Source organism: Capsicum annuum, chromosome 8 (assembly GCF_002878395.1).
Source record: "Capsicum annuum cultivar UCD-10X-F1 chromosome 8, UCD10Xv1.1, whole genome shotgun sequence".
NCBI lineage: Eukaryota > Viridiplantae > Streptophyta > Magnoliopsida > Solanales > Solanaceae > Capsicum > Capsicum annuum.
The window spans coordinates 34,007,904-34,034,374 of NC_061118.1; the positions used below are offsets into that span (position 1 = coordinate 34,007,904).

The window sequence follows — 26,471 nt, forward strand, 5'->3', positions numbered from 1 at the left end:
AAATATCATTAGCTATTATTTCTTTTTTATCCACACTTAATTGAGAGAGATTTCACCAAAATATGAATAAATGAAATTATCTCTTATAAATAACAACTACATAATAGTAAGATTTTTAGTGCTTCTTAACATTTTAAATTTAATGCTGAAAATATTAACTTTAATAAAAAAATACACAAGAAAAAATGAAGGAGGAAAAAACATTTTAAATAAAAACATAAAAGAAGGTAAGGAATTAGCAGCGTAAAATAGTCAAAAGAAATAATGACAAACATCATTTTCAGCTCCTTATATGCCATTTTATATCTTATTAATTTTTCATTTCCTTTTTCGTTCATTTTCTTTATTATATTATCTTTTAACCTCATTGATCTTCCTTCTTTTTTATGTTTATGGAATAATATCTTCTTTTAAATTAATTTTTTTCTTCATTTAGTATGAATTTTATAAATAGAATAATTCTTTCTTCAAATAATTCTTCTTTTTCCCTGGACACTTTCCTCACTCTTTCTATAAATTTCTCTGTTAGATTGATATTTTTTTTTTCAAAATGTAACACCTCATAGAGTTTTTTTGAGGCAATATAAAACCTCATATTCTCATTATTTACGATGAAGTATAAACATTATTTTTGATCAGTTTGCATCAGAATGACAAAAAAAATATTACAAATAGAAAATAATTGCAGCTTGAAATCGCTTCACACAACAATAACTTGTTTTTTACTATTTATCTTCACAATCTTTTTGCTCCATCTTCAACAAAATTTATCCTTCTTCAAATTTGAGTGTATTACTCGACCAATTAAGCGAGGTGCAACTTCATCCACTATTCCGCATCCTTTGTTAGTCATAGTCGTTTTACAATCTTTTTTCTCCATCTTTAACAAAAAATTATCCACCTTTAGATTTGAGTGTATTACTCGATCAATTAAGCGAGGTACAACTCCATTCACTACATCACATTTTTTTTATGGTCATAATTATTTTTACTATATAGAAGATTTTTAGAAGGACCATGAAATAGTATCACTTTCAGGGGTCGTTTGATAGAGTGTATAAGAATAATGCAAAATATAGTGTACTAATAATGTTTGCATTAATAATGCTTGTATTAGTTATGCATGTGTTATTTCTTATACATTGTTTGGTTTGATGTATAAGAAATAATACATCTTACATAATTTCTATAAAAGAAATGTTTGTTTACAAAAATACCCTTCTTTGATTTTGTACATTTTTTTTGCAACAAAATTCTTTTGTCATTTCAAATATAATTAGTATTGTTGAACTAGTATATAGAGGTTTCGAATTAATTGCAAGACCTTCGTCTTTGCGTATGAATTATTACGCCAACGGATTAACATAGTCGAAACAAAAATAAAATATAAGACATAAAATTAAGAAATATTCTCAACTTTTTTTTTTATCTTTTTAAAGACTCTCGAAGCAAAGCAAAAATATGTTACAATTATTTAAATCAATTATTTATTGTTGTAGATTAAAATGGTGGAAAAAAATTGTGAAATATTTTGAAAAGATTCACTATTGCAAATTAAAATGGCGAGAAAAGGAATGGTGAAATGTTTTGAGCGGGAAATTGAGGGGTATTAAAGTCATTTAATAAGTTAATGCATGTATTAAAGCCTTTCCATTACTAATACATAAAAAATGGATGGTATTAGTAATACACACCTTAATACACATTAGAGTGTATAACTAATGTTTGCATTAATTATACATAGACTAAAAATTGTACCAAACAAGATATTCATAATACATTAATTAATGCATGCATTATTTTTGCCAATACACTCCACCAAACGACCCCTCAATTTTCTTAAGAAAATAACATTTCAAAAAGAAAAGAGGCAAAGTTAATAAGTCAGATACTCAGCTCATCTTTTTTATATGCTAAAAATTAAACAGTTTTGCAAAATAAAAGGGATTTGGTCCTTTCATTTTTCATTTACTTAAAATGTGTACTAATTTCAATTGATGATGATTTAAATGTATATTAGATAAATGCATTGTCCTGATAATAATAATAATAATAATAATACACTAATTATTTTTGTAAAAGAAACTTAAAAAATATTTCTTCTCTTATTTTTATTATTGTATTACACTTTACCAAATATACTTTTTTGCTATTATACTTTTTTTATATCTATATAGCTTGTTGCTAATATATTATTTTCCACTTTTCTGAATGATTTTGTTATCTAACATACGTTAGGTTAGGATACCATTTCCTTTACAAAAATTTCTTAATTTAAGAATGAGAGAATAAAAAAGTAAATAAAGTTGTAAAATAAGGAAAGTAATAAATATAGATGATATATATTTAATAATTGCACGAAGAAAAAGAAGGCAATATAATAATTATTGAAAAATAAATAAATAACAGTAATAATGAGGAAAGAGAAACGGTAAAGAGTAACTAATTTTCTGAAATTTTTCTAAATATAAAATTAGAGAAAAATTCAAGAAAATGAGAAAATAGATAAATAGAAATGAAGCTCATTGAGGCATGCCACATCAGTGATAGTTTAAGTTGAATTGTATTAAATAAAGAAACGATGAGGAAAAGACTTTCAAAAAAGTAAAGAAAAAAAATCAAACATAAATATAACCATAGTCCATAACATAATTTGTTAGCATATTAGTGATTATAAAATGATTGTTAATTTTCAATTAAATTTAAATGTTACTTTTTTTTTCTCTTAGAAAAAAATTGCCTACATTCTTTTGGCATAATTAGTTCATTAGTCAATTCATTTGTAAAATGATGAAGAAAGAAGAGATCAAGCTCTCGCCCACAATAAAAATTTTTTTAGTCTTTTCTTCTTTCACTCACTCAAAATGCAGTAACAATAACAAAAAATGAAGAACTTTAAACTCCTCTAATACACAACCTTTTCATTCCTCTTCGATGCCTCGTATTTAAAAGAAAAACAAAGTGGGAGTAAATAAACAATCAGTAAAAATAAAATTAAGCTATTTAAACATTTTAAATATAAAAAAGAATTCTGATTCTTTGCATGTGATCAAATGTAGATCATCAAACGTCTTTTTTATACCACATCAAATTTTAAAAGTATCAATATTATACTATTCAGCTATAAAAAAAAATAGAAAAAACATTACCAAAAAAAATATTCATGTCAAGTTGCCAGTGACGATAATGAATTTGTCCCTTTCTTCATAAATCTTTTTATGATGATTTTTGAGTCTTCTCTTATTTCTGCAAAAATAAAACATCACACAAACTAATGCATTGCAAATAAAAATTGTAAGAAAATAAATAAAATTTCACATATTACATTCTTGCTTAAATAAAATACAGCCTTGGAGACAAGAAAGAAAAATAAGGGAAAAAAAAACAATTATTTTTGAACCAAATATGAAAATATTAGTACAAGAAAGAAACTGAAAAATGATATCGGAAAAGGAAAAAGGAAACAAGACAATTTCGTACTTCTCCAACTACAAATGAATTACAATTTCATAATGGTCTAATACTTACTCCATCATTGGCTCAAATTTATAGTCACAAAATACTAATAATCTACTAATGGAAAGCTTAAGAAGGTCATGCACAATATTTTGGTTACTGAATATTTTTTTCGGTGCACAATAAAATATGTAAAAGAACACAAGATGGAGATAAACATGACTCAAAAAGAAAGAATAATATATACTATAGGAAACATGGAAAACGTATATATCAATGTTACGTGGGCTGAATGAAAGGTTAAGTGAGATTTATTTCAAAGTTTGTGGGTTAACTACTTTTAACTCTTGCAAATGAATATTCAATGTATGTATAATGCCTTTTCAAATTCAATCAAATATTAAATCAATTTAAAAGCTCAAAATAATTACTCCTTTTAAACTTGAAAAATGAATTAAAAAGCTCAAAAAAATGACAAAAAAAACAAATAGAATTCTAGGCCTTAGAGAGCGCCACGTCATTAATTTTCTAAGCCTCTTTTATATATATATATATATATATTGATTGATTTGAAGTTTATCATTACTAACTAATTTTGAATTTGATTTATCAGTTACTATTTTTCTGCCTCCATAAAATCAGTGCATTAATTAATGACGTTAATTGTGAGAGATAATAATGATATCATACTTTATTTCCATAATTATATGCAAATTGATTCACCTCATATATTATAGTAATGTATAAGAGACATAATAATGTATAAGTATTTTTCAAAAATTAAGAGAGAGAATATAACCGGAATCCTATGTAATTACTTTCATAGAGATTGAAATTTATGTTGTTTATCCTTCTTTTTCATATAGGCCTGGAAAGTAGAAAAAAGGCTGGAATGCCAACAAACGCCCATTATATTGAATTTCCGAATAATCGACATTTTAGGAACGTCCTGAGTCTTTGGACTGAATGAATAAATCGTCCACCCCTGAACCATAAAATGAACTTTTTATCTGTTGGGAAGAGCTGCAGTCAGATTTATACAGTGAAAGCACAGCATTGCCTCAGGCTCAGTTTAGAGCTGGAACAACACACAAGCAATTGTTCTTGAAAAGTCTAATATATATTTTATCTTGGAGAAAGATATCAAGAAGATGCAGAAACCTTACAAATGAGAAATCTATCACTTCTAATCGCGACACTCTCTGCGCAACAAACAGTAGCTGGTGTCTATCTGCCAACTTCCTTGGCTTCCCGATATATCAGAATTGATCATGTAAGCAGGCCGATAAATAACAAAAATAACCAATGGTTTCGTTCCTTTCAGCTTCCTTTTTTTAAAAAAAATAAAAATCTCATATCATGTTGTATCACTGTTTTCTTTCTTAACCCACTGAGTGACTTGTTTTCTTGAGTTGTGAGGGACTTGTTTTCTTGAATTGTGCCCCTGGTGTTTCTTAGTGCCGGAGTTCCTTGCTCTACTGGTACTCTGTTTGTTTGTGGAACCACTAGGATTTGTTCTGGATTTGGCTGCCGGATCTCTGTCTTGTTGCTCACTTCCCTCGGTGGTGGATGCTGTCGATGGTAATGCAGCGGGTTGTGGAAGATAAATACCTGGCCGCAACACTTCATGCTTTTTTAGTTCAATTAAGCCACCCTTCTCTTGCTGGAGTTGCAGTATTGCAGCAAATTTCTCTCTTCTTAATTTTTCTGATTCTGAGAAAAGAACTGTGCCATCATTGTTGACTTCAGATCCGCCGGAGCTCTGGATTCAAACAGTGAACAGATATCAACAGATCTTCCAAAGAAATTCCAATAAAAATACCAAATCGTTGTAACTGAACAAAAAATAAACACTCATTTAGTAACTAGGGGCACTAACAAACTGTATACTGTTTCAGATTTAACATATCAGGTTTCCGAGTTTTTGTTCCATATTTAATAGGCAAACCTTTTACAGTTTGACTTCTAAAAGCTCAATATAGAAACCAAACATCCATAAACAGTCACTATAAAGAGTTTACAAGAATCATAATCCACACATAAAACCGAGGCTGTGTGTATATCTGCCTAATCCTCTCTTCTTCTTTTTTGACAAGTTATCTGCCTAATCCTCTTATCATCCTCATTATAGTGGATGATGGGTGTGGTGGAGATGGGGTGGGAAACGAATGACGTGCAATCAATGTATTCACCAAGTTTTTTATTTCTATCCGTGAACTTTTGCCTATTGGTCTGGACAGTCGTGCGTAGCTCCTCAAACTATTTTTCTTATCTGTTTCTTAATTCTTCGGCAAATGCTGTATACAATCCCACAACTTCTTACTCCCTCACCATTAATTTACCAACAATTCCTACTAACTTTTTAAAAAGCCAATACAATGAAGAAAAAGGAGGATATAGAAATTAACCAATGAGCTAACGCTTAATTCTCAAAAAATTTAAAAATTTGTGTTAGAAAAAAAAAGAGATGCATAATACATCACATCGGATGCACAAGGACATCCACAAAAGCTTATAAAGACCATAGGTAACTCCATCAATTACCTTAACGTTCTATATTTGGATGTTCAAACACATTCACAAAAAGGATTTCTATATAACACTTTGCAATTCTTTATGCTTGTGAGGAGTTTACTTGCACAATTAAGGGACAAGAAATCTTTCTTGATGAAACCAGGAATTTTCATAGGAGCTTATATTATACTAGGACTCTTCAAAAATGTTAACGGGTGTGTGTCAGATTCTCCAAAAATAGTGTATCTTTGGAGAATCCAACACAGGTGTGGCATCAAAAGTGAAGAGTCCGCTCAACTTAGATAGGAGCAGCTGTTACAATATTTCAGCAATCAAAGTGTTTTCCCTATCTAGAAATTCGAGAAAAGATATGAATTGACTGTTAAATAATTGAAGATATTTGCGTAACTTACCACAGCATGTTGAGTCTTCACAAAGTCAAGCACGTGCTCAATGTCCTTTGCAAGAAAAGACTTGCGACAAACCGGGCACTTCCTCCTAGTTTCTTCTGTTGAATTACACATCACCAACCAAGATAACTAGTGAGCTATGGAACAATAAATGTTGGAAAACTATGTCCGCAAAAAAGACACAGATAAAAATAAAAATTCACCCTAGGTTTGTCCCCTAAAACCCCCAACTGTAAACACTCATGTGGAAAATATTTAAAAATTAGAAACCTTTTAAAAAGTACTATTACTCTTGCAACTAGACCATGCATGCAGAGAATATGTGAATACATGAAATATTTCTACAGAATTTCATTAGTCAAGTGAATTGGTCAAAAATAACCATTCCTTGGCAAAGTTGACAGGACACATGGGTTCCCCAGAAATTGGTTGAGCCCACAAAACCTTTTTTGTGCATCTGTCATCCTATTGTCTTTTTTCCTTTTTTTTTTTTTGGAGTTTTTCTTTTCTTTTTTTTTTTAAATTCTCCTAAAAGACCTGTCCTTGCTTCTCAACAAAATCCTTTTGACCTTTTCTAAATCTAATTCGAGCAGGAGAAGAAAATGAAAGAAGAGTATGCCATAAAACAATTCAAATCCTAAGGCATCAATTTCATTGCAACTGACCATCCTGATCCCTGATATTTCGAGAAGATGAAGCAGAACCAGAAGCTGAAGGGGAATCAGATTCTTTGGGTAGCTCAAGCCAATTCCACCATCTGATGATGCACTCACTGCAGCAGTAAGAAAAATAAATGATTTTAAAGTTGCAACCACGTATCTTTCAGACAGTAGACAAAGTTATCATAATAAAAAGGTCTACCAACAAAATTTACCAGTGAAAGCAATGAAAACAAGACATCAGTTTCATAAATGGCTCAGAGCTTGCTGAATCTTCATCAACTAATGGATACAAGCACAATGGACACTCTCCGTCAGGGTGATTCATACTCGAAAGCCGCTCCACTGCTTCCTAGTAATACATTCAGAGCATTAACTTTCTGAAATTCTAACAATTATTTGGACCATTTAGCAACACATTGCCTGAGTTATTATAGCTCATAAAACGTGAGCCTCTGATGTAAATGCTTATTCTTAAAATCAAAAATAGAATTATTCATTAGCATTAAAAAAACTAAAACAAATCCAGGATCAATCAAGCATATAAAGGACAGATACTTCCTTGACTGACATCTGCAACCTAACAAACTTCAATATCCTTATTGAAACTGAACATAAAATATATGCTATTCTACATCTACTTTGCTCCAGATCTGCTGCAAAAATATCAGTATGTTCTTTGAATTCATTTGACTGCCTCTCAAGATTATTAGGAAAAAACAAAAGGGACTTTTCCTGAATCTTTCCTCACATCTTTTAAGACCGAGAAGGAAGATTAAAGCAAATTTCAACCAAAACAGACTGAGGAAGCCTAGCAAACCAAGAAATTTGTACAAGGAACTACACATCAATAGCTCGTTCATTCAACAAAATAAGGTGCTTCCGACCTTCAAACTTTGCTCAAAGAGATTGTATCTTGAAATGTCTCTGTTTATTTTTCTTTGGATTGTCAAAGGAGGGTTGCCCCAAATTATATAAGAAAATTTTCTAGGACATTCCAACATATAGGCCTTAAATCTTTGAAAGAAAAAATAAATGCATAATTGCTCGTACATGAACAATACCCATATCTAGCCCATAAAAGTTCAACTGATTCCAACACTTCACTACTAGACTTGCTATCAGAAAGAACCTGAGCACCCTGCCGCTAAGCCAAGTTAAAATACCCGTAAATTTATGGTTTCTAATATAAATGTATATTATATAAAATAAGTAAATACATAGTCAAACTCAAGCGAAAAAGATCATTAACCCAACAAAATAGTACAAAAGGTATCAGAAGTCAGAACCAACAGGAACCACAATTGTCTTCTTTTGGTAATTCTCTTATAACTGAGGAAACCCGTGTGATTTAGTTTTCCAACTCTGGTGGACTCACAGGTCAGAAAATGAGGAAACATTTGTTTGATTTTCTGCTTAACTACCAGACTGCGGTGTAGAAGTGGAACTCGTGACATGCACTCAACTCATACATGGTTGTACTTCTGTACCGTTCAACCAAAAACCTAGGAGCTTCTCTATATAAAAACCTGTTCCCCTTGAAATATAGAAGTCCTCTTTTTCTGTCCTAAGTACATAAGGAAAAGCATGCATATTTTAAAAAAAATTCAGGACAAAAAGAACCAAAGTATACAGGTATTCTTATTTATCATAATGAGAGTTCTGAGATTCTGGAGCTATGTTTTAATAAAACTATAAAAGAGGATAAATTGTCATCAATCACCGAACTGGATCTCAACGGTGCAATGGTTACCTCACAAAGTGCTACAAGCATTAGACACGAGGAGAGTTCAGTAGCCCTTTCAGAAATACAACTTATCAATTGTTTTTGCCTTTGCTCATCAAGGCCCTTGGAATCAACAATTCTAATTGCAGGTGGCTCGTCAGGATACTGCCAAAATAATTATATTAGTGCAGGAAAGAAATATGAAACCTGCATACAAGCATGGCTATTGCATGAACTAGTTAACTACGACACAAAATGGGACACAAGCGTGGGTGGACTGCACAAAGCTATCAGATGGGGCAAAAAAGATGAAATTTGATAACAAAACGCAGATGAATTAGATAACAAGGCTCAAATGGTAATCAATCACCCCCAAAAAGAAACCACCGTGACAGATTGTTCCAACTTGCATATTCTGGACAATTTGGAAAGGGCGGTATGCAAGATGTTTGAAGGCAAGGGTAGCTCAACCTAGAAAATCAAGAGTACATGCATTTCTCTTTTTCATCTTTTGATGTAAAGAACATTTTGTAGATGATGCAGAACCACTGATAGACCTTTTTTTATCAGGAATGTAGAATCGTTGATAGACTTTTTTGACTCCTTATAAGAATATTTACAGGGGTTTGTACTCGTAAATATTAGATACCAGCCCTTTTTGGGTTCTGATGAACATAACATGTTACCATTCCACAAAACCAAAAAAAAAAAAGGAATCACACTGACAGTGAGAATAGGGTAACATTGTATTCACACCAAAAATTCATCATCCAACAAATGATGAATTGGAAGCTAACAGTACCTTTGAACCAGCCTGGATTTCAATGATTGCTTCCACAAACTGCAGAACAGGGGAAAGTTAACTTGAAACTATTTTCCTATAGCAAAATACAACATAAAGAATAGGAAAAGTAGACAGTAAATCAAAGAAGAAAAAGAACTGTCAAGCAGAATGCCACTTCATCAGATTAATTGAAATTATCAGCAAATATTGACAGCCTTAGAAAACATGAACTACTCCTATATCAGTTCTCTTCGTCATCGTGTGCATAGCGTGTATCTCATCTTTATCAGACTCCATCAATATCTCTATCAGACTCCGCCTCTGCATTTTCTTACACCAGCCAAGTTGCAACTAAACAAGAAAATTTTGATCCAGGCAATTCATAAAGTATTGCTGTCAAAGGTTTATCTGTATCATTTTGAGAGCATACAGAATAGTGTGCAGAAAGTTAAACTAAACTACTTTATTGTTATGTTGTTGGTGTAATCAATTATACTCAAATGGTACTGTCACTATAGTTGATGTTCTAGACTCAATATAGACATAGAGCAGTGGAGTTTGGAGTACATCTGTATATAAGGTTTCAGTAAAACCCATGTACTGTTGTGATATAATACAACGTTACCAAGTCCAAAAAAGAAAAGCTTTATCTGTCTCAAGCTGACATGGAAAGATGGTCAGGTCATATAGCTGAGTCTGACTTTCTGGGATTGAGGCATAGTTGTTGTTGTTGTGTTGTCAAAGAGTTAACTGAAGCATGCTTAACCCTGAAGTTACTTGATGCTCAAGATGAGGCGCAGCTTAAGGCCTTGATACAGGGGTGTATACCAGAGTTCAAGTCTAGACGCCAACAGTATTTTGTTACTTTTTGTTTGTTATTCAATTTTCTATAAGTTTTTTTTCCTCTTGACTTAATCTTTGTTTGACTCCTTTTTTTTGGGGTAATCTTTGTTTTAAGAATTTTTAACTTAAGTGTAGAACATAATTGAAGATTCCTTCTTCCTTCAAATTTATAGTTAACCTCTCCTCGTAAATCATAATAATGATGCTTGGCATGATGTTATAATTTCTTAACAATGGAATTGGAAATATCCATTGAATGTTGGCAACTATTTTGTACTTTCACGCTGACTGATAAGTTGAATTTAACTCTTGTTTACACAATTTATAGTAATAACAACAACAACGATAACAAACCCAGTGTATTCCCACATAGTGGGTTCTAAGGAGAGTAAAATGTATGCAGTCCATACACTACCTCCGGAGAAGTAGAAAGGTTGTTTTCGATAGTATTCACATTTTTATTATTTGATCTATTTGTCTATACAAATTGAAAAGACAAATAATCAAGTCGAAACCCAAAGTCTATAAAATCGATAAAATATTTGTCTTATTTGGAGCAGTGTAAATAGCAAAACGTAAAGCAAAAAATTAACCGATTTCCAGATGAATACGTAAAAATTAGGTTCTTCGATAATGTTTCTATGAAATTTTCCTTCAAAAATCTCTTACTAACAAGCCAAATTCCAGTGGGACACCCATAAAAATTATTCTTTTTGAGTAGTAGCTTTAACGTTAAAAGTGACATGGCACCCGCAACCTCAAAATCCTAGATCCGCCTCTGCCTTGATATGATGAATACCAAAATTAAGAACTCTTTTAGGCTTTAGCATCCAGCCTTATGCTGGTTTTTTAACTTAATTACATGCTTTTACTTCATAAATTTCACTGATTTTCAGATTTTTCACTTAGCTTGTTCTTATAATTGCTGTTTGTGATTGGAATTATTTGTTCTTGAATTACATTTTCTTTTTGTTTATTTTTTTCTAAAACCTTCAATTGTGTTTTGCACTTAGACCAGCAAATATTAGGCACTTTTCTATGTTTTTTCCCCTTTGACAGCACTGCATACGAGGTGTTCAAGTGTGCTTGCCCAAAGAAATTTTTGTAAGCGGCAATTACATGTAGAGAAAAGATTTGTCAATGGTTCCTGCCTCAGGGCAATTTGCCGAAGAAAAAACTACTCGAAGGGGTCTTTGGAATGAAAGGAACCGCAGGTGTTTTGGTGGGATCTCAACTCCTTTCATACACTAAAAGCCGAATGCTTAATGAATTTATTTAGTGGCTTAAATTGGGCTCCTGTAGCTAGCTGTAAACAGTTTCTGGATGGAGTTTTCTCTTTAGGTATAGATTAGATAGAGTAACAGAGCAACTCCTTTTATTCCCTGTAATTTTGTCAGCATCTTCTTTATGTCTTCTAGTCTTCTAATGAAATTTTCCTTCATTTAAAAAAATAAAAAGGGGAGGGGGGGAGGAGATTTGTTCCTCACCTGAATTCTGACATTTCCTCCTCTTCTTTTTTTCCCCTTTATTTCCCCACGACTGACTATCTGGATTACATTGTGTTCCTACTTGCCATATCGTTTCTTATGAAGGTGGCCGACGACAGATTTGGAAGGAATTCAAACTAAATTATGAAAGAACAGCACCAATGTTTACAGTAACAGTTCCAATGGATGCATAGAAAGGAGAAATAAACATAAATTAACCTTAAAAGAAGTGAAACCAATTGTAACAGGTGACAGGATGAAGACAAAAATTAAATAAACTCAGATATCTTCCCCCAAAAAAAATTGATATAAACATAATGAAATTAAGATCAAAAATTAATGATTAATGAGAAAGCCAGTTTTATTAAATTTATCAACTCGTCACTTAAAACAGACAGTAAGTGAGGATCATAGCCTTATAGGTGAAGCCAGGCACTTTAAAGAAGTGTGAACTTCTAATGATGACGAGCAAAGTGACCAAAAAATAGCAGTCGGTTCTTTGAATGTCAGCTTTGAGGAGCTGATAAATATTGGGTTATTGGGACATTAAAATTAGTGATTTTAACTGCAAATTGATTATTTAGGCCTAAAATCTTTTTTTTTTTTTTGATAAGGTAAAATTGTGTGTTTCTCTAGCCCTGTACTTCACTAAATGCTTGGCAGTTCACGACCCGTGGACCTTGTTATGTTTTTAAGCCTTACACTTATAAAAACACTGGAGAGAACATTGATATATGGAAAACTACACACGCAATGACAAATTACCAATCTAAATTGAAAGTGCGCTAGGGGCATATTACCATCAATACACAATGATTGTAACTGGTACTTAAAGCTGCTAAATTGCTACTCGACCACAGGTTTCCAAGGTGTGCTTAGCTTAAGTAGAAGACAGCTTATTGTAGCTCCTAATATTTTCGAATTAGCCACAGGTCCCATTCTTTAGGTTGTTATGTTGCAGTTATCCTATCTAAAACGTAGCTAGAACACAGTGAAGCGTAAGATCCTCCTATGTATATTGGAAGTCTTTGTACTTTTCCCTGTATTGGTGATAAATGAACTTTTCCCTTTTGTACTTCCTTTTATTTTGACGATGAATGAACTTTTTCCATATTCTTCTTTCGTTTCTTCTAAATTTTCTTCTTTTCTGGAGTCTAAAGGGTTCAGCCCAAATTTTCTTCTTTTCTGGAGTCTAAAGGGTTCTGGCTGAGCAAGACAAAGACGGAGTGCTTGAAATGCAAGCTCAATGATTTGACGCATGAGGACAAGGTGGGAGTGAAGATGGATTCCCAAGTTATTATGAAGAGGGATAGTTTTAAGTATCTTAGGTCTATGATTCAGGGGAATGGAGAGATTGATGAGGATGTCACCATATTGGGGCAGGATGTATGAAATGGAAGCTCGCCTCTGGAGTTTTGTCTGATAAGAAGGTGCCTTCTATGCTTAAAGGCAAATTCTACAGAGTGGCAGTCCGTACGGCCATGCTATATGGAGCGAATTGTTGGCCTCACATCCAAAAGTTGAAGGTAGCGGAAATAAGGATGTTGCGTTGCATGCATGGACTTACTAGGGGAGATAGAGTTAGGAATAAGACTATTCAAGAGAAAGTACGAGTGGCTTTGGTGGAAAACAAAATGCGGGACGTGAGGTTGAGATGGTTTGGACATATGATGAGGAGGGCCACAGATGCCCCAATTCGTAGGTGTGAGCGTTGGCTATGAATGGTTTCAGGAGGGGAAAAGGTAGGCCAAAGAAATACTAGAGGGAGGTAATTAGACATGACATGGAACAGTTACAACTTACTGAGGACATGACCTAGATAGGAAGGTATGGAGGACACGAATTAGGTTAGAGGGCTAGTTCGTGGGAGTGAGTTGCAGCTAGTAGATAGGATTGCTTTGGTGTAGCCATGCTAGTAGTCGTTGGGCTATGCATGTAGGTTGGAGTTTCTTGTTCGGAGGGTTTGGGTGAGGTGTGTGCTTTCGATTAGATAGTGTATAGTACTACTCTATGGGTGTCTTATTTTTGTTATTTCATCTTGGTTTATGTTTTATTACGACTTTGTTTATTGTCTTTTTTGTCTTGAGCCAGGGGTTGGGTTTATAAGAACAGTCTCTCCACTTCATCCTTCTTCAAAGGTAGTGGTATGGACTGCGTACACTTTACCTTCCCCAAACCCCACTATGTGGGAATACAATGTATTGTTGTTGTTGTTGGTTGTATTTCCTTTTCCATCATACAGTTTTTCCCTTCTTTTACAGCTCGGGTTTTGAGATTCTTATTCAAGCAGATATGTCACCCTAGTTCAAGATATAGGACTTGGATTCCACATTGCAAGGATTTCAGCCATTGGTGACATGGATAAAATTGGAAGGAATGAAACAAGGAAGATTAGCATAAACAGTGGTAATAACCACCATCGGTAACCAATAACCCCCAATAATAATCGCCAAGGATGATATCCACAAATAAAGAAGTACTCCCTCTATTTCAACTTGTTTGTCCTACTTTCCTTTATAGTCCATTACAAAAGACATGCATCGTTCCTCTTTTTTTTTAGCAACTTTTTAATTTCAACTTTCAGCACAGCATGTTTAAGACCAAAAGATTAAAGGACATTTTGGTACATCTGAAATATCTTCAATTTAAGACCACAACCACAAGATTCAAAAGTTTCTTTACATTCTTAAACATTGTGTCAAGTCAAAATCGGATAAACAAATCGAAACAGAGGGAATACCGAATTTCAATTTGGGGTTTATACTTAGCTCTCCACTCAACAACTAGCTTTTAGGGTCTCATTCTCCTATAGTTCGTATCACATTAACAACTTAGCAACACATTAATTAACCAAATAAAAAAAAAGAATCTTTTCGCTTGCCCCAACTCACAATCCTCTTACAAAAAATCCCAAGCTAATCTTTTTCAACATTACAGATACCACCTTGATTAAATCCAAGATGAAAAACAAAATCATACTGCAATTTCAAGAATCGAATCTGTCCTAGCCTTGATAGACACAGTTACCTCACGTGTAATTAGTCGAGGTGCGCAAAAACTAACCTCAACATCACGGTTATCAAGAAAATTATAAACAAAAAGACAAGTAATTTGAATTGAGAAAAAGAAAGAACCTGTTGAGAAGAGTCATCGGCAGTACGAGGTTTGATATGAAGATGAAAAGAAGGAGGGTACGTATTTAGGAGTAAACAATCATCGCCATATACAGCTTGCACTGCTTCTACTTCTGCAACTACTTCTTCTTCTTCCGCCATTTTTGGTGCCAAAGGTGGGCCTTGTTTTACTTTGCACACACCGTATATAACTTTGTACACACCGTATATATAGTGGAGCTCCTTCATATTTAATAATTAAAAAAAAAATTAAAAATCAATAATACTTAAAAATAAGTTAATTCAAATACGCTTTTACCAGTTTGTTTGGTTAAAATTCTAAAATCAATTAATTTTAAAAAGTATACGAGAAATAATTTGTGTGTGATTAATAAAGTAAAAGAACTCTTTTGAATGATAATAATATTTGGCCAAATCTTTTAAATATGCTTTGTGTATTTTTCAGGAGAAATTTTTTAGCTTATGAAAAGTTTTTTTTTTTTCTTAATCACTTTCAAAAGCTTGGCCAAACACCTCCTTTTTAAAAAAAAAAAAAAAATCAAAAAAACTGATGAGTTAGTTTCCAACAAAAAAAAAATATTACTCCCTCCATTCATTTTAATTTGTCATATTTAATTATTTCTGAGTCAATTTAATTAATTTTTAGAGTTAAATTTAATATTATAAATTTTAAATTTAGGTGTTTAAAAACTATATGAAAAATACTCTAAATTTTAATATTTTATATATTAATATGATGAAAATTATATTTTAAAATATTAATTAAATTTTATGTAGCTTGATTTTTGAAAAATAAAACTTGACGAATAAAGGTGAAAAGGGAGTACTCTTTTGAATGATTAGATATAAAATTCAAAATGAACACTCTATATAATTTCACTTTACACATGTATTAATATGAATTGAAGTTTGGAGAAGGAGCCATTGATTTATTGGAAGAATTTATTCAATTATATTGTTAGACTCTTAGAATATGGTGATAAATTAAATTTATTTCAAAGTTAAGTAATTATCATTTACATACTGAGAACAGTCTAAAATGGTATTTAGTAAAAATAAACAACTCAATTTTTAGTCAAATGCACTATTAATGTTCTTGTAGCATGAATGTCAATTGATAATAAATATTATTGTAACTTTAGAAAATATATAATACATCAAATACCTAGTTTTATATAAAACCACATATTCACGTGGTTTTATTTTTGTTTAATGTAAATTTGCCGCTGATTGTTAATATATTTTTTTATCACCACAGTTAGAGAGAAGCACTTTTTAGTATTTAATTTGTGTGGCTTGCTTAATTTCCAAAGATAGTGTTGTTATTATTTATGGTTTGCTTGGGTAAGAGACAGCTCTTCATTTTTGTTTTGCAATTTGTGAAATTAGCTACTTTTTTTAAGTTGTTATTAATAAAAATAATTGTGAATTTTTTCTTAATCTCAATTTTTTATATCACGATTCGAATTTACATCATGAACGCAATTAATATCCGAGAAAACCACTTAAGTTAACAACGTGAAACTAATAAATTAGTGGACTGTTACTAATAAGTCCTCCGAAAAAGCGAGAACTCACTCAAAGTTGATAGAAGAAGCCTACTAAAAGTTGAAGGCTACATATATAGTAAAACGATGTAGTGCCAAAAAGAGGCATCAATATTTTGAATGCCCTAACATGAAATAAATAAAACGAAATAGTAAATTTGTACTAATTGAAAGTTGAAGATGAATAAGATCTTTAAATCAAATCATGACAATTGTGTTGGGTTCGAAATTCTGAGGAAGCTTTTAGTTTACAAAACCAACCATCAAGGGCGGCTTAACCAAAGCAAAACTTCAATGAGAAGTCTTACAATTTTATATGGAAAAAAAAAAGGTTTTATATTATATATAATGTCTTGAAATTTTTTTTTCTTTTCTTTTTTTAAAATTTTTATTTACGAAGTTGTTATAATTCTCAGGCCATCGATATCATACGCCTGTTGAAATAGTTTTCGCGAAAAATAAGTTATTCATAGATTTTTCAAAAATAAATTAATATATATGTTGCATTAATATATTAGACCATATTTATTTATTGTAGAAGGTACGGATCTTGTTTTCAAGATTTCAAATATCTTTAAAGAGGTATACCTATAGAGAAATTTATATTGACGAATGATGATATAGGATAACTTAAAATACTCTCTGACCCAATTTATGTGACACTTTTTGCTTTCAAGATTCAAACATTTGATTGTATGCTTATATAAAATCATTATAATTTTACAATAAAATTATTTATTACGAAAAAAACAACTCGTTTGACTCTAGATATTCAAACACAATCACATAAATTGAGATTAAAAAATATAATATATACACATGTTATAAAATTTTGGGGGCCTAAAACAACAGCTTTAGCTGTTTCATGCTTCATCCGGCCCTGCCAATCATTGAGGCGATAAATCAGATGACCAAAAAAAAACCATAATTAAAATACATATTATTTGATATGATTGACCAATAAAATATATATAAAAACTTAAAATTTATTGGGAGAAATTTCCTCTAAACAAGAAAGACATTCTATTTATAGAGTTCAAATTCTCTCCTCCCTAATAGGAAAGAGGTCTTTTCCAATGAGGAAATTTTTTCATCAAAAAAAAGTAATTTTAATTCTGATAAAAAATCAGATAAAGTAGAAAAAATCGTATAAATCCTAGCAATTGGCTGAATCAAGGGATGTAAAAACAAATGCCTACCGACTTGTTCTTACAAAAGTTGGAGAGGCTAAAACAATCCTAAAAAATCATTGAAGAAAGCTTAAGCATATACTATAAATGAATATCTGAAGTAGCATCATATTTATGTTCGCAAAAATAATCGAATCAATATATTAGTAAAACGGAATAACAATCTCTAACTAAAAACAGAAACTGGAAACAGAAACTGAAACTGTTACATCTAAAAAGTTGCTCCTAAATGCTGAAACAATTTCTAATCGATTTACTGGTCACTAGACTTAATTTTGGAGTTCAATAAGAAGAGAAATTTTTGGGGTTCATTTTAGAGAAAATGTATCATTCAAATAAAATTGAGCACATTTGTTGCCCTCAATCCAAAACTTGCAATACTATAATATACCGTGAATAAATTTAGGTATTTTTAATTATAATATATCGCGAATATATTTCGATATTTAATTCAATTAAATAAGAAAGTTATATATCTAATGATTTTTCAAAATCTTCTTGAAATATTATTGATTAATTTATTTTTAAAGAAACATATGAACAGTATATATGAAGTTGCGTCCTACAAAGACATCTCAATAAAATTATTGACTTAAAGTCATATTTTAGTACGAGGTCTTAAATACATATACATATACACAATAATAATAATAATAATAATAATAATAATAATAATAATAATAATAATAATTTAGAGGTCCTTTTTTGTTCTTACGTATTACTTATTTTTAAAAGACATAAAATATTTAACTTCACATAATAATATTATTATTTAAAAGCGAGATTATATTCTATTAATAAGATATCGACCATTTGTTTACAATATATTATGTTGGATGTTGTTGTAAAAAAATTATATATTAATATGAATATTTGTGTCAATAATTCAACTTTTTAAAATAGCTAGTTTTTTTTATGAACTTTGTACCTTTGAAACAAAGTGAAATTAAAACATAAATATAGTGTTAAACTTTTTTGAGACGTCAATATTTTGGGGGTCTAAAGTAATTATTTTACTGGCCTCACACTTGCTTTTTTTAAAGTATTTTATATTCATATCTTTTTGTTTTTTTTAGATGGTGTACCCTATTTCTCAAATGATTATCTTGTATTTACAATGAAAGCTTACATGTTATTGTAAGTCAATTTAATGATATACAGTCAACTTTTACGATGGAATGCAATCTTATTCTTATTTTGTGAAAGTTAGATGTAAACAATTTTATTTTAAAAAGAAATTACTATCAGAAACTTTCCTTGTTATCATCCATGCATGAAGATGGAAAAGAAGACACAGCTGAAATCGTTTCTTCCATCTATGGTTGCCAGAACGTAATCGTCTTGATATTCTTATAATTTTCATGCCTATGATAGGTGATATACAAAATTTCTTTACGCCTCTACTAGGATATATATTTTTCTCACCAGTAATATGGGAAATGCAACATTTATTCACGCTGATAAGGTTACACTTACGAATATTTAATGCTTTTATATTCTCGATCTGTAATTTTTTGAGCACAGGATGTATCGAAAACAACTTCTCCATTACAAAAAGAACAGAACATCCGACCCTCTCCAACCCCCACTTGTTTACTACACTAGAAATGTTTTTGTAATGCACTTCTTATGCCCTATTTCCGTTATTATTCTAATCCTGGTCATGTGGATATTTACCTGCAAGGAGAAAGCCAGGGATCGGGGTTCATCCAAACCCTCTTCAGTGGAAATATATATTATATGGAATTATCTTTATGTACATTATATATGTTGAAGCCCCCGCTTCTTCAGATTTTAAATCCCTTTGACGAAAATTCTGGCTCTGCTACTGTTCTCTTCCCGTTGACGAAAATTCTGGCTCTGCTACTGTTCTCTTGGGGTGTGCATCGATCGATTCAGTTCGATTTTATATATTATCGGTTCGATTTATCGATTTTTGATTTTTAAATATGCTAAACCAATAACCAAATCAATAAGATATTTGTTATCGATTTTTGATTTATCGATTTCTAGTTCTTAACGATTCGATTTTCAGTTTAACCGATAAAAAAATACTCATAAAATAGAAATTGTAGTAACTTACATGAAAAAAAAAATCAAATCTTAGTTGCAACCAAAAATCCTATATTTTAATTTACAAGATTCGTCAAGTTTTGACTATATGTTGTTAAGAGAAATTAAGAGTTTGTATTATTGAAATTGTAAGTTTGTTAATTTATAGAAATTAAAGACATATATATATATATATTTATTTATTTATTTATTTATTTATTTTCTTATTGGGTTATCGATTTAACCAATAACCCAATAAGAAAAAATCAAACCGAACCAATAATCCAATAATTTTTTTTTATAAAACCATTAAAAAACCGTTAACTCAATAACAATAAACCAATAACATTTTTATCGGTCTAGTTTATCGATCGATATGGTTTTTCCACACCCCTACTGTTCTCAACAAAAGATTATTCTTATCATGGTCACGTGGATGTTTACCATTCTTAACAAAGATTATTCAAATCATGATACAAAAGCTCTTAGGATGCATGCATCTGTGATATATTTACAATTGTTTTATTACTATTTCTGTAGACAGTGCAACCATGTAGTAATTCCAAATATACATGAACGTCCAAAAATAAGATAAAAATGGACAAAAGCACCAGCAGCATCTATGTACACAGCTCGTTTATGCTGTCTGTAGCTTCCGTAGGTGCTCAAACTCTTTCAGTTTCGTCTCTAGAAGTGTATACTCCTGCTTCATTTTGTCGAGCAGTACTTCGACCATAAGCATCTCATCTTTTAGATGATTAATCTTCCTATCCAGAAAACTTAGTGTATCCACACCCGTCTCTCCTAGTTGATACATGCTACTTGCGCAGTCCCCTTGACGTATCACGTGGACGTGCTGCGGTCTACCTAATAACACGACTATGCTCATCTGCAGACAAAGTTTGATGAGACGAAAAAAATTTATCAGCAATTTTATCCTTCATCTCAGTTTGCAAGAAACGATCTTGACCGCATAATAAAGGGGTCAAAATTCATGGGTCTTCGCATACCCATCATACGTGGAAACCTATTAAGTTGTAACAGTAAAGAATCAATAGATGATAGATCACATATACAAAGTAAAACAAACAAACTAGAGCAGTGACCAAAATTGACACACTGAAACAAAAGCCAGACTGAGGTGAAGCTGTGACACAAGTTACACCGGTTTTCTAAAGGCATAATGAAAAGGGAAGTAACTGTGGAACAGATGATTAAAGGAAATGCATATAAACACAACGTTACCAAGCATGTTCCATAGACATAAAAACAAGGGAGAAAACGGCAGCATCCTCCTACATTTATAGAAGATAGCCAGATCAGACAAGTGTGCTTTAGTTACACTCCTATAACATGCAGCTAATTACACTCCCTTTCCTTTGTCTCATTTATTGAACAAGTTTTTACCTTAATCTGTCTAAACAATGATTCGATCTGAATATGTTTTTGATGTTTTCCCCTTCACTTCAAATAATAACATACCCATAGTGCAGTAAGTAAGTAGGGTCTGGAGAGGGTAGAGTTAGAGTGTACGCAGACCTTACCTCTACCTTAGAGGTAGAAAGGTTGTTCCGATAGACCCTCGGCTCAAGGAAAAACAATCCAAAGCAGTCAAGAAAAAGAAGTAACGGAAGTGCAAATAACATTTAAATAAATACTACTTTATTTTATTTTTTATGACATTGGTGTCCGAGCCAGCTTGCGCACACCTCGACTATTCCACGGAGTACTTGATATCGGATAACTCCACCCCCAAGGTTTAAGTGTGAAAAATCAGAGTTTTTTTTTTTACCTCCGTTAGAATTTGAACCCGAGATCGTATTGTCTTTATTCCATTTGTTTGACCACTAGGTCATACCTTGAGTGGCCAGAAAAAGCTACTTTACATATTCTTTTTTTTTTGGGGGGGGATAACCGCTACTTAATATCATTTTAAAAATTAATTTGATCTCTTCTCCATTTTACACTTCCTCAAAGTTAAAAAAATTTTCACTCCTTCACAAGACCAATATAATTATCCATTCAAACCTTGAAAATCAACCCATATCAATTAAAATGGTAAGGAGGAGTGTCTGCATTGCTATCTTAAACATTGAAAGGTGAAACCACTGAGCCAAAACTAGTTTACACGGAGTATCTGACACCAAACAGAATAGCAGAGAAAAAGAATGAGATAAAAAAATAAGCAGTCTCTGGTGATTTTTAACACTAAAAACAATTTACAGATAAATTCATGAAAATCAACAATCAACAATGCATGATTGCATGGACATAGTAGTTCACTTTCCCCTTGCTCATACACATCAGGAACAATTTGTGGTAACAAATAGTTACAACATATTTCTCAGATAGAGGGCAAATTCAAAAACATACCTGCATTAGAAGCAGAATCACAGCAATGGTGATCACTATAAGAATGGAAGCTTGGCTTTGAGATTTTAAAGATGATGAACACTTGAGTATGAAACCTCTACACAAGGAAATAACGGACAAAGTACTGCTACAGCTACCCTGCAGGGAATCTGCAGCTTGCTGGTTGAGCGGCGGCATTTGTGACCTGACTTCATTACTAGTCTCATCTAATTTTTCCACATGTTCAGAACTTTCTTTCGGCTGAGAACTTGTTACCACATGAGTAACTTGACCATCAGCAGACAAAGAATAATTTAATCAGAAAACATGAGCTCGGAACCAAATAATGTAATACTCCAAACATATAGATTGCCAAAGGTGTGATACAAGAGGTTTCCAGAAGCACTACCTTCTTCCTTCTCTAAATTCTTTTGCCTCAACACTTCATGTGCCTGGAAAAAAAAACCTCATTAATCTTTTAATCAGCTTTTAAAAATCCTGCAAACTGAAAATAGAAGAAATTGGAGGGGATGAGGAATATACAAGTGCTATCCATGTGGCATATACATCTCGACATTCATCAACTGTAGACTGCACTATCTTCCCTGCAGAGATTCCCAAGCAATTAGCAGCGACACATAAGTTCTCATAAGGAGAACATCATAAGATACCTTTCCTCTGTTACTGCTTACGCAGCCAAACTAACAAAGGATACACAGCCTACCTACCAACGATATGTGCAAGATACAATGCCTACCCCTCCACACTCTCATCTTCTCACTCCCGATACATTTTCATTGGAGTCGTGAATGAGTAGTCGGGCTTAAATTTCAAGGAATGCCAAAGATTAGACTGAAATCCATCCATTAAGCAACGTTTCAGCTGTTGAAATCAATGGAGAGTCTTATCCAGAAGTGTTCAGAGAAAAGGTTCAGCAATCAATATCATTGTGCCAACTGGAGTGAAGATCTCCCACATACAGTATGCAGACAATACGCTTATATGATGTGGGACTAATTGAAGTATCTAGGGTGATCCTACTACTTTTTGAAATGGTTTCTGGTCTTCAGATAAATCTGGAAAAAAGCTCTCTGTTCACAGTAAATGGAGCACAAAACCTAACTAGATTAGGAAACATTTTAGGTTGTCAGACTGGCAACCCAGAGAATATCTTGAAATGCCATTGGGGGTTAAGTTCAAGGAGAAACATGTGTGGCAAAAGATTGAAGAGAGATGCAAAAAGGAGACTTGCTATGTGGAAAAGGCAATACTTGTCTCTGGGTTGTAGGGTGGTGCAAATCAATAGTGTTTTGGATTCTCAACCTACGTTTTATGTCCTTGTTTTCTTTAACAGTCAGTATGAGAAAACAATTGATAGAGTTGGGAGGAATTTCTTGTGGGGGTGGTTATAAAAATTAGAGGATCTATTCATTTGGTGGAGTGAGGGACAATATGATTCTTGATAAGAAAGGGGGGGGATCAGAAACTTGAAGGTCCATAACAATAGCTTATTGATGAAATGGCTATGGAAAAGAAGATGAGAGCTAGTGGAAAAGGGTCAAATCTGATAAATATGGAGAACAAAGCATCTGGTTCACTGGTCCTATTTAACTATTCTCATGGTTTAGGCCTTTGGAAGCTATATCTAGCTTATGGTCTGCTTTTGTTGTAAATACAAAAGTCATGGTTGGTAATGGCAGACGCACCAACTTTTGGCAAGATGCTTGAATAGGAGACAAATGTCAAGTATCAAGATATCGACAGGCTCCATCGAATGCAGGTAGTTGTGTCTCGGATTGTTGAAATGAAAATAGCTAGTGCTCAGAGATTTGCAGAAATTGTTTTGATTGGGAAGTTCCGAGAATGGCTCTACTATTGCATGATATAGAGAAGGTACCATTGAATGAAGAAGCATCCGACACTATACTTTGGATGACACAGAATACTGGACACTTCTCAGTTAATTCCTGTTGCAAGGCTCTCAACAGTGAAGGGGACAGCAGCACAGTTTGGCTTTGGAAAGCAATTATAGGAGTCGAAACAGCCTTGAAAAGCCTTGAAAACGTTTAAATATTTGCAGCAGACGTTTTTTGTGTAACAGTGCAGAGGGGAGCAGCACTTTCCTTTCCTTTTTTTTTAAACAGTACCCTGGGTCAAGGCTGCTTTGGGCCTGCTTTCGATCTATTTAGAGTTCATTTTGTAATGCCATTCACTATGAACGATCTTTTGACAAGCTAGGGATTGAAGGATTGAAGAGATCAGTGCAAAAAGTATGGAAGACACTACCAAAATGTCTGTATTGGGTTTTATGGAAGGATGCTAGATGCTTCCAATGGAAAACAAAGACTGTTCCGAAGAGTGAATTAAATTGCTTACGGCTTTTGGCTTTTCGGTGTAATTTACAAGATGCAAAAGATGTTAAAGATGAAAATAGTATGCTAAGAGTTTCACCAAGGACTAAGAGCTCATTACGGAGGAAACCTTCTTTTTGTTTTGGTACAGAAGGGTTTTGAATTATCCTGGCACTAGCTTAGTGCCAGGCTTCTATAGTTTTGTGATATCATACACCATTTTACCTGTTATCAAAACAAGTTATCCAGATTTGAACTTTCTGAATTAAATCCAACAGGATGCGAAAGTATTAGTAAAAGTGCACATCAAATCCTAAAACAGAACCAGACAATAGAAATTACTGTTGCATCTCATCATGCTCAAATTTTGATATATCACGCATTAGCCAAAACTGCTACTTGTGTCATGTCATTAGGTAAAAAACTTCTTCCTGCATTTTCCATCATTAAAGGTCATGCCATGTGATGAAACATTATCTGTTTTTCCATCATGTCAACTGTTTGAGGACATGGAAACACGCTTTAAAGAGCCTAAATATAATAGATCCTTAAGCGGAACCCTTAGATTAACCCACTTTAACCGCCAACTTGGGCAACAAAAAATATAGCTTTGATCCTCATAATAACCCCTTGCCGATAGATAATTGCTTCTCAAAGGACATACACTTGGTGATAGGCGATAAGTAGATAGAACATAATCTGATGGAACACAACTAAGGCTGTAGGGAAGAAAGAGAATCAGAAAATAGCTGTTTCTTGCTTCACGGTCTGATAAATCAATGTCAGAAATAAAGGAAATTCCTGAAAGCTTGAGTTTCGTACTTCTGCTATCGAGGTTTTTCATCTTACCATAAAAGAATTTGTTTAACTCCGATTTGTGTGACAAACTAAAAGAACTGTAATGCTCATAATGACTGCCAGTAGATGACCTTTTTTTTTTAAGGATGCTTTTTCTTTTTCTTTTTTTTTTTTTTGGAGAAAAGTATAAAACTTTTTTTTGAGTGTGGGTGGGGGGGGGGGGGTTTGAGTTTGAGGGAGGGGGGTGACAAGTTGGCAATTTACAAACTTTTTAGTTGCTTTAGCTTGAATTATCGGCTAGTTTCCTTTGTTCGAGGTGTATCTCATGTTAAATTGCTCGTTTGTGCAGGTAATCAATGAATTCGTGGTCGAGCTAACCATATGAGTCAAATGGAGTGCAAAAGTGAAGGAAAGGAGCTTGAAATAATGCATGGGGTGATGGAAGCTCACCTGCGCACGCAGAGAATTCCTCTCCTTCAAAGATAAACTGTTGGAAATTACTAACTGAAAAGTTTTAAGGCTCAATTGAAGGAAGAGCACAACCAAATGGTTGTACATATTTGCTCAGCATTTCAAAGTCAAAATCAGACCGACCAAACAAATAAAATCTGAAAGAATAACCCCAGCCCCATCTACCATCTATGAAGAAACATTTTGATTGATCTATCATCAGGAAAGTGCTAAATTAATCTATTAAGCACTAACAAGCAGGCAATGTGTGTCTTGTTTATCCAGCTTCATCAAATTTGACTATGACAGAAACAACCCAAAGTGTACTTTACAAGATAACAAAGAACCACAGCGCAATACTGTGCTTCTAGAAAACAAAGAACAAGATCCCACTATTAAGGTACGTAATATGCCCTACTAAAACACAGGTGAATACAAGCCGACCTAAAGAAGCAATAATAATAGGTTATCAGATCCTAGACACATCATCCTAGAGAAGGAGAGCCCACGATATGGTAAAAGCGTCTTTGGGATCGGAATGGTCTCTGAAATAATTTGAAATGTCCAACAATCAAGCATTTCTTTCCAATTTCCACATTGACACAGTATAATGTTTTGCACTCATAGGTGACCCTTGAGCTAAGTTGCTTTTAGTTTAACATTGTCTTGATACCAGTAGTTCTTGTTTTCTACTTCTTCTATCTCTTTATTGATTTAT

The 26,471-nt window shown here is 32.8% G+C and overlaps 2 protein-coding genes across 3 annotated transcripts in view; both read right to left on the bottom strand.

Moving 5' to 3' along the window:
- Window positions 1-4,442: 4,442 nt before the first annotated feature.
- LOC107845319 (E3 ubiquitin-protein ligase RNF25) lies at window positions 4,443-15,262 on the bottom strand. Its single transcript, XM_016689569.2, has 7 exons — window positions 15,014-15,262; window positions 9,568-9,606; window positions 8,793-8,930; window positions 7,255-7,391; window positions 7,046-7,152; window positions 6,384-6,478; window positions 4,443-5,218 (listed from the first exon to the last, which is right to left on the bottom strand). The coding sequence occupies exons 1-7, from the start codon at window positions 15,239-15,241 to the stop codon at window positions 4,814-4,816; spliced, it is 1,149 nt and encodes a 382-aa protein (XP_016545055.2). The 5' UTR covers window positions 15,242-15,262; the 3' UTR covers window positions 4,443-4,813.
- Window positions 15,263-20,199: 4,937 nt separating this feature from the next.
- Window positions 20,200-26,471, bottom strand: part of LOC107860680 (protein VASCULAR ASSOCIATED DEATH 1, chloroplastic) — a 25,375-nt gene continuing 19,103 nt past the window's right edge. For both annotated transcript variants that reach the window (XM_047394322.1, XM_047394323.1), the window contains exons 15-18: window positions 22,698-22,759; window positions 22,564-22,606; window positions 22,176-22,441; window positions 20,200-20,691 (exon numbers count right to left, since the gene is read on the bottom strand). In XM_047394322.1, the coding sequence (XP_047250278.1) occupies window positions 20,440-20,691; window positions 22,176-22,441; window positions 22,564-22,606; window positions 22,698-22,759 (623 nt within the window). In that variant the 3' untranslated portion in view covers window positions 20,200-20,439. The remainder of the gene's footprint in view (window positions 20,692-22,175; window positions 22,442-22,563; window positions 22,607-22,697; window positions 22,760-26,471) is intronic.

Bases quoted from the DNA above. Each gene is read 5' to 3' on its own strand.
- LOC107845319 (XM_016689569.2), bottom strand. From the start codon at position 15,241: ATGAAGGAGCTCCACTATATATACGGTGTGTACAAAGTTATATACGGT. The intron at 6,479-7,045 runs GTCAGTTGCAAT...GTAATTCAACAG, and splicing joins AAATATCAGGGATCAGGATG to AAGAAACTAGGAGGAAGTGC. The intron at 5,219-6,383 runs GTAAGTTACGCA...GTTTGAATCCAG, and splicing joins TGAAGACTCAACATGCTGTG to AGCTCCGGCGGATCTGAAGT.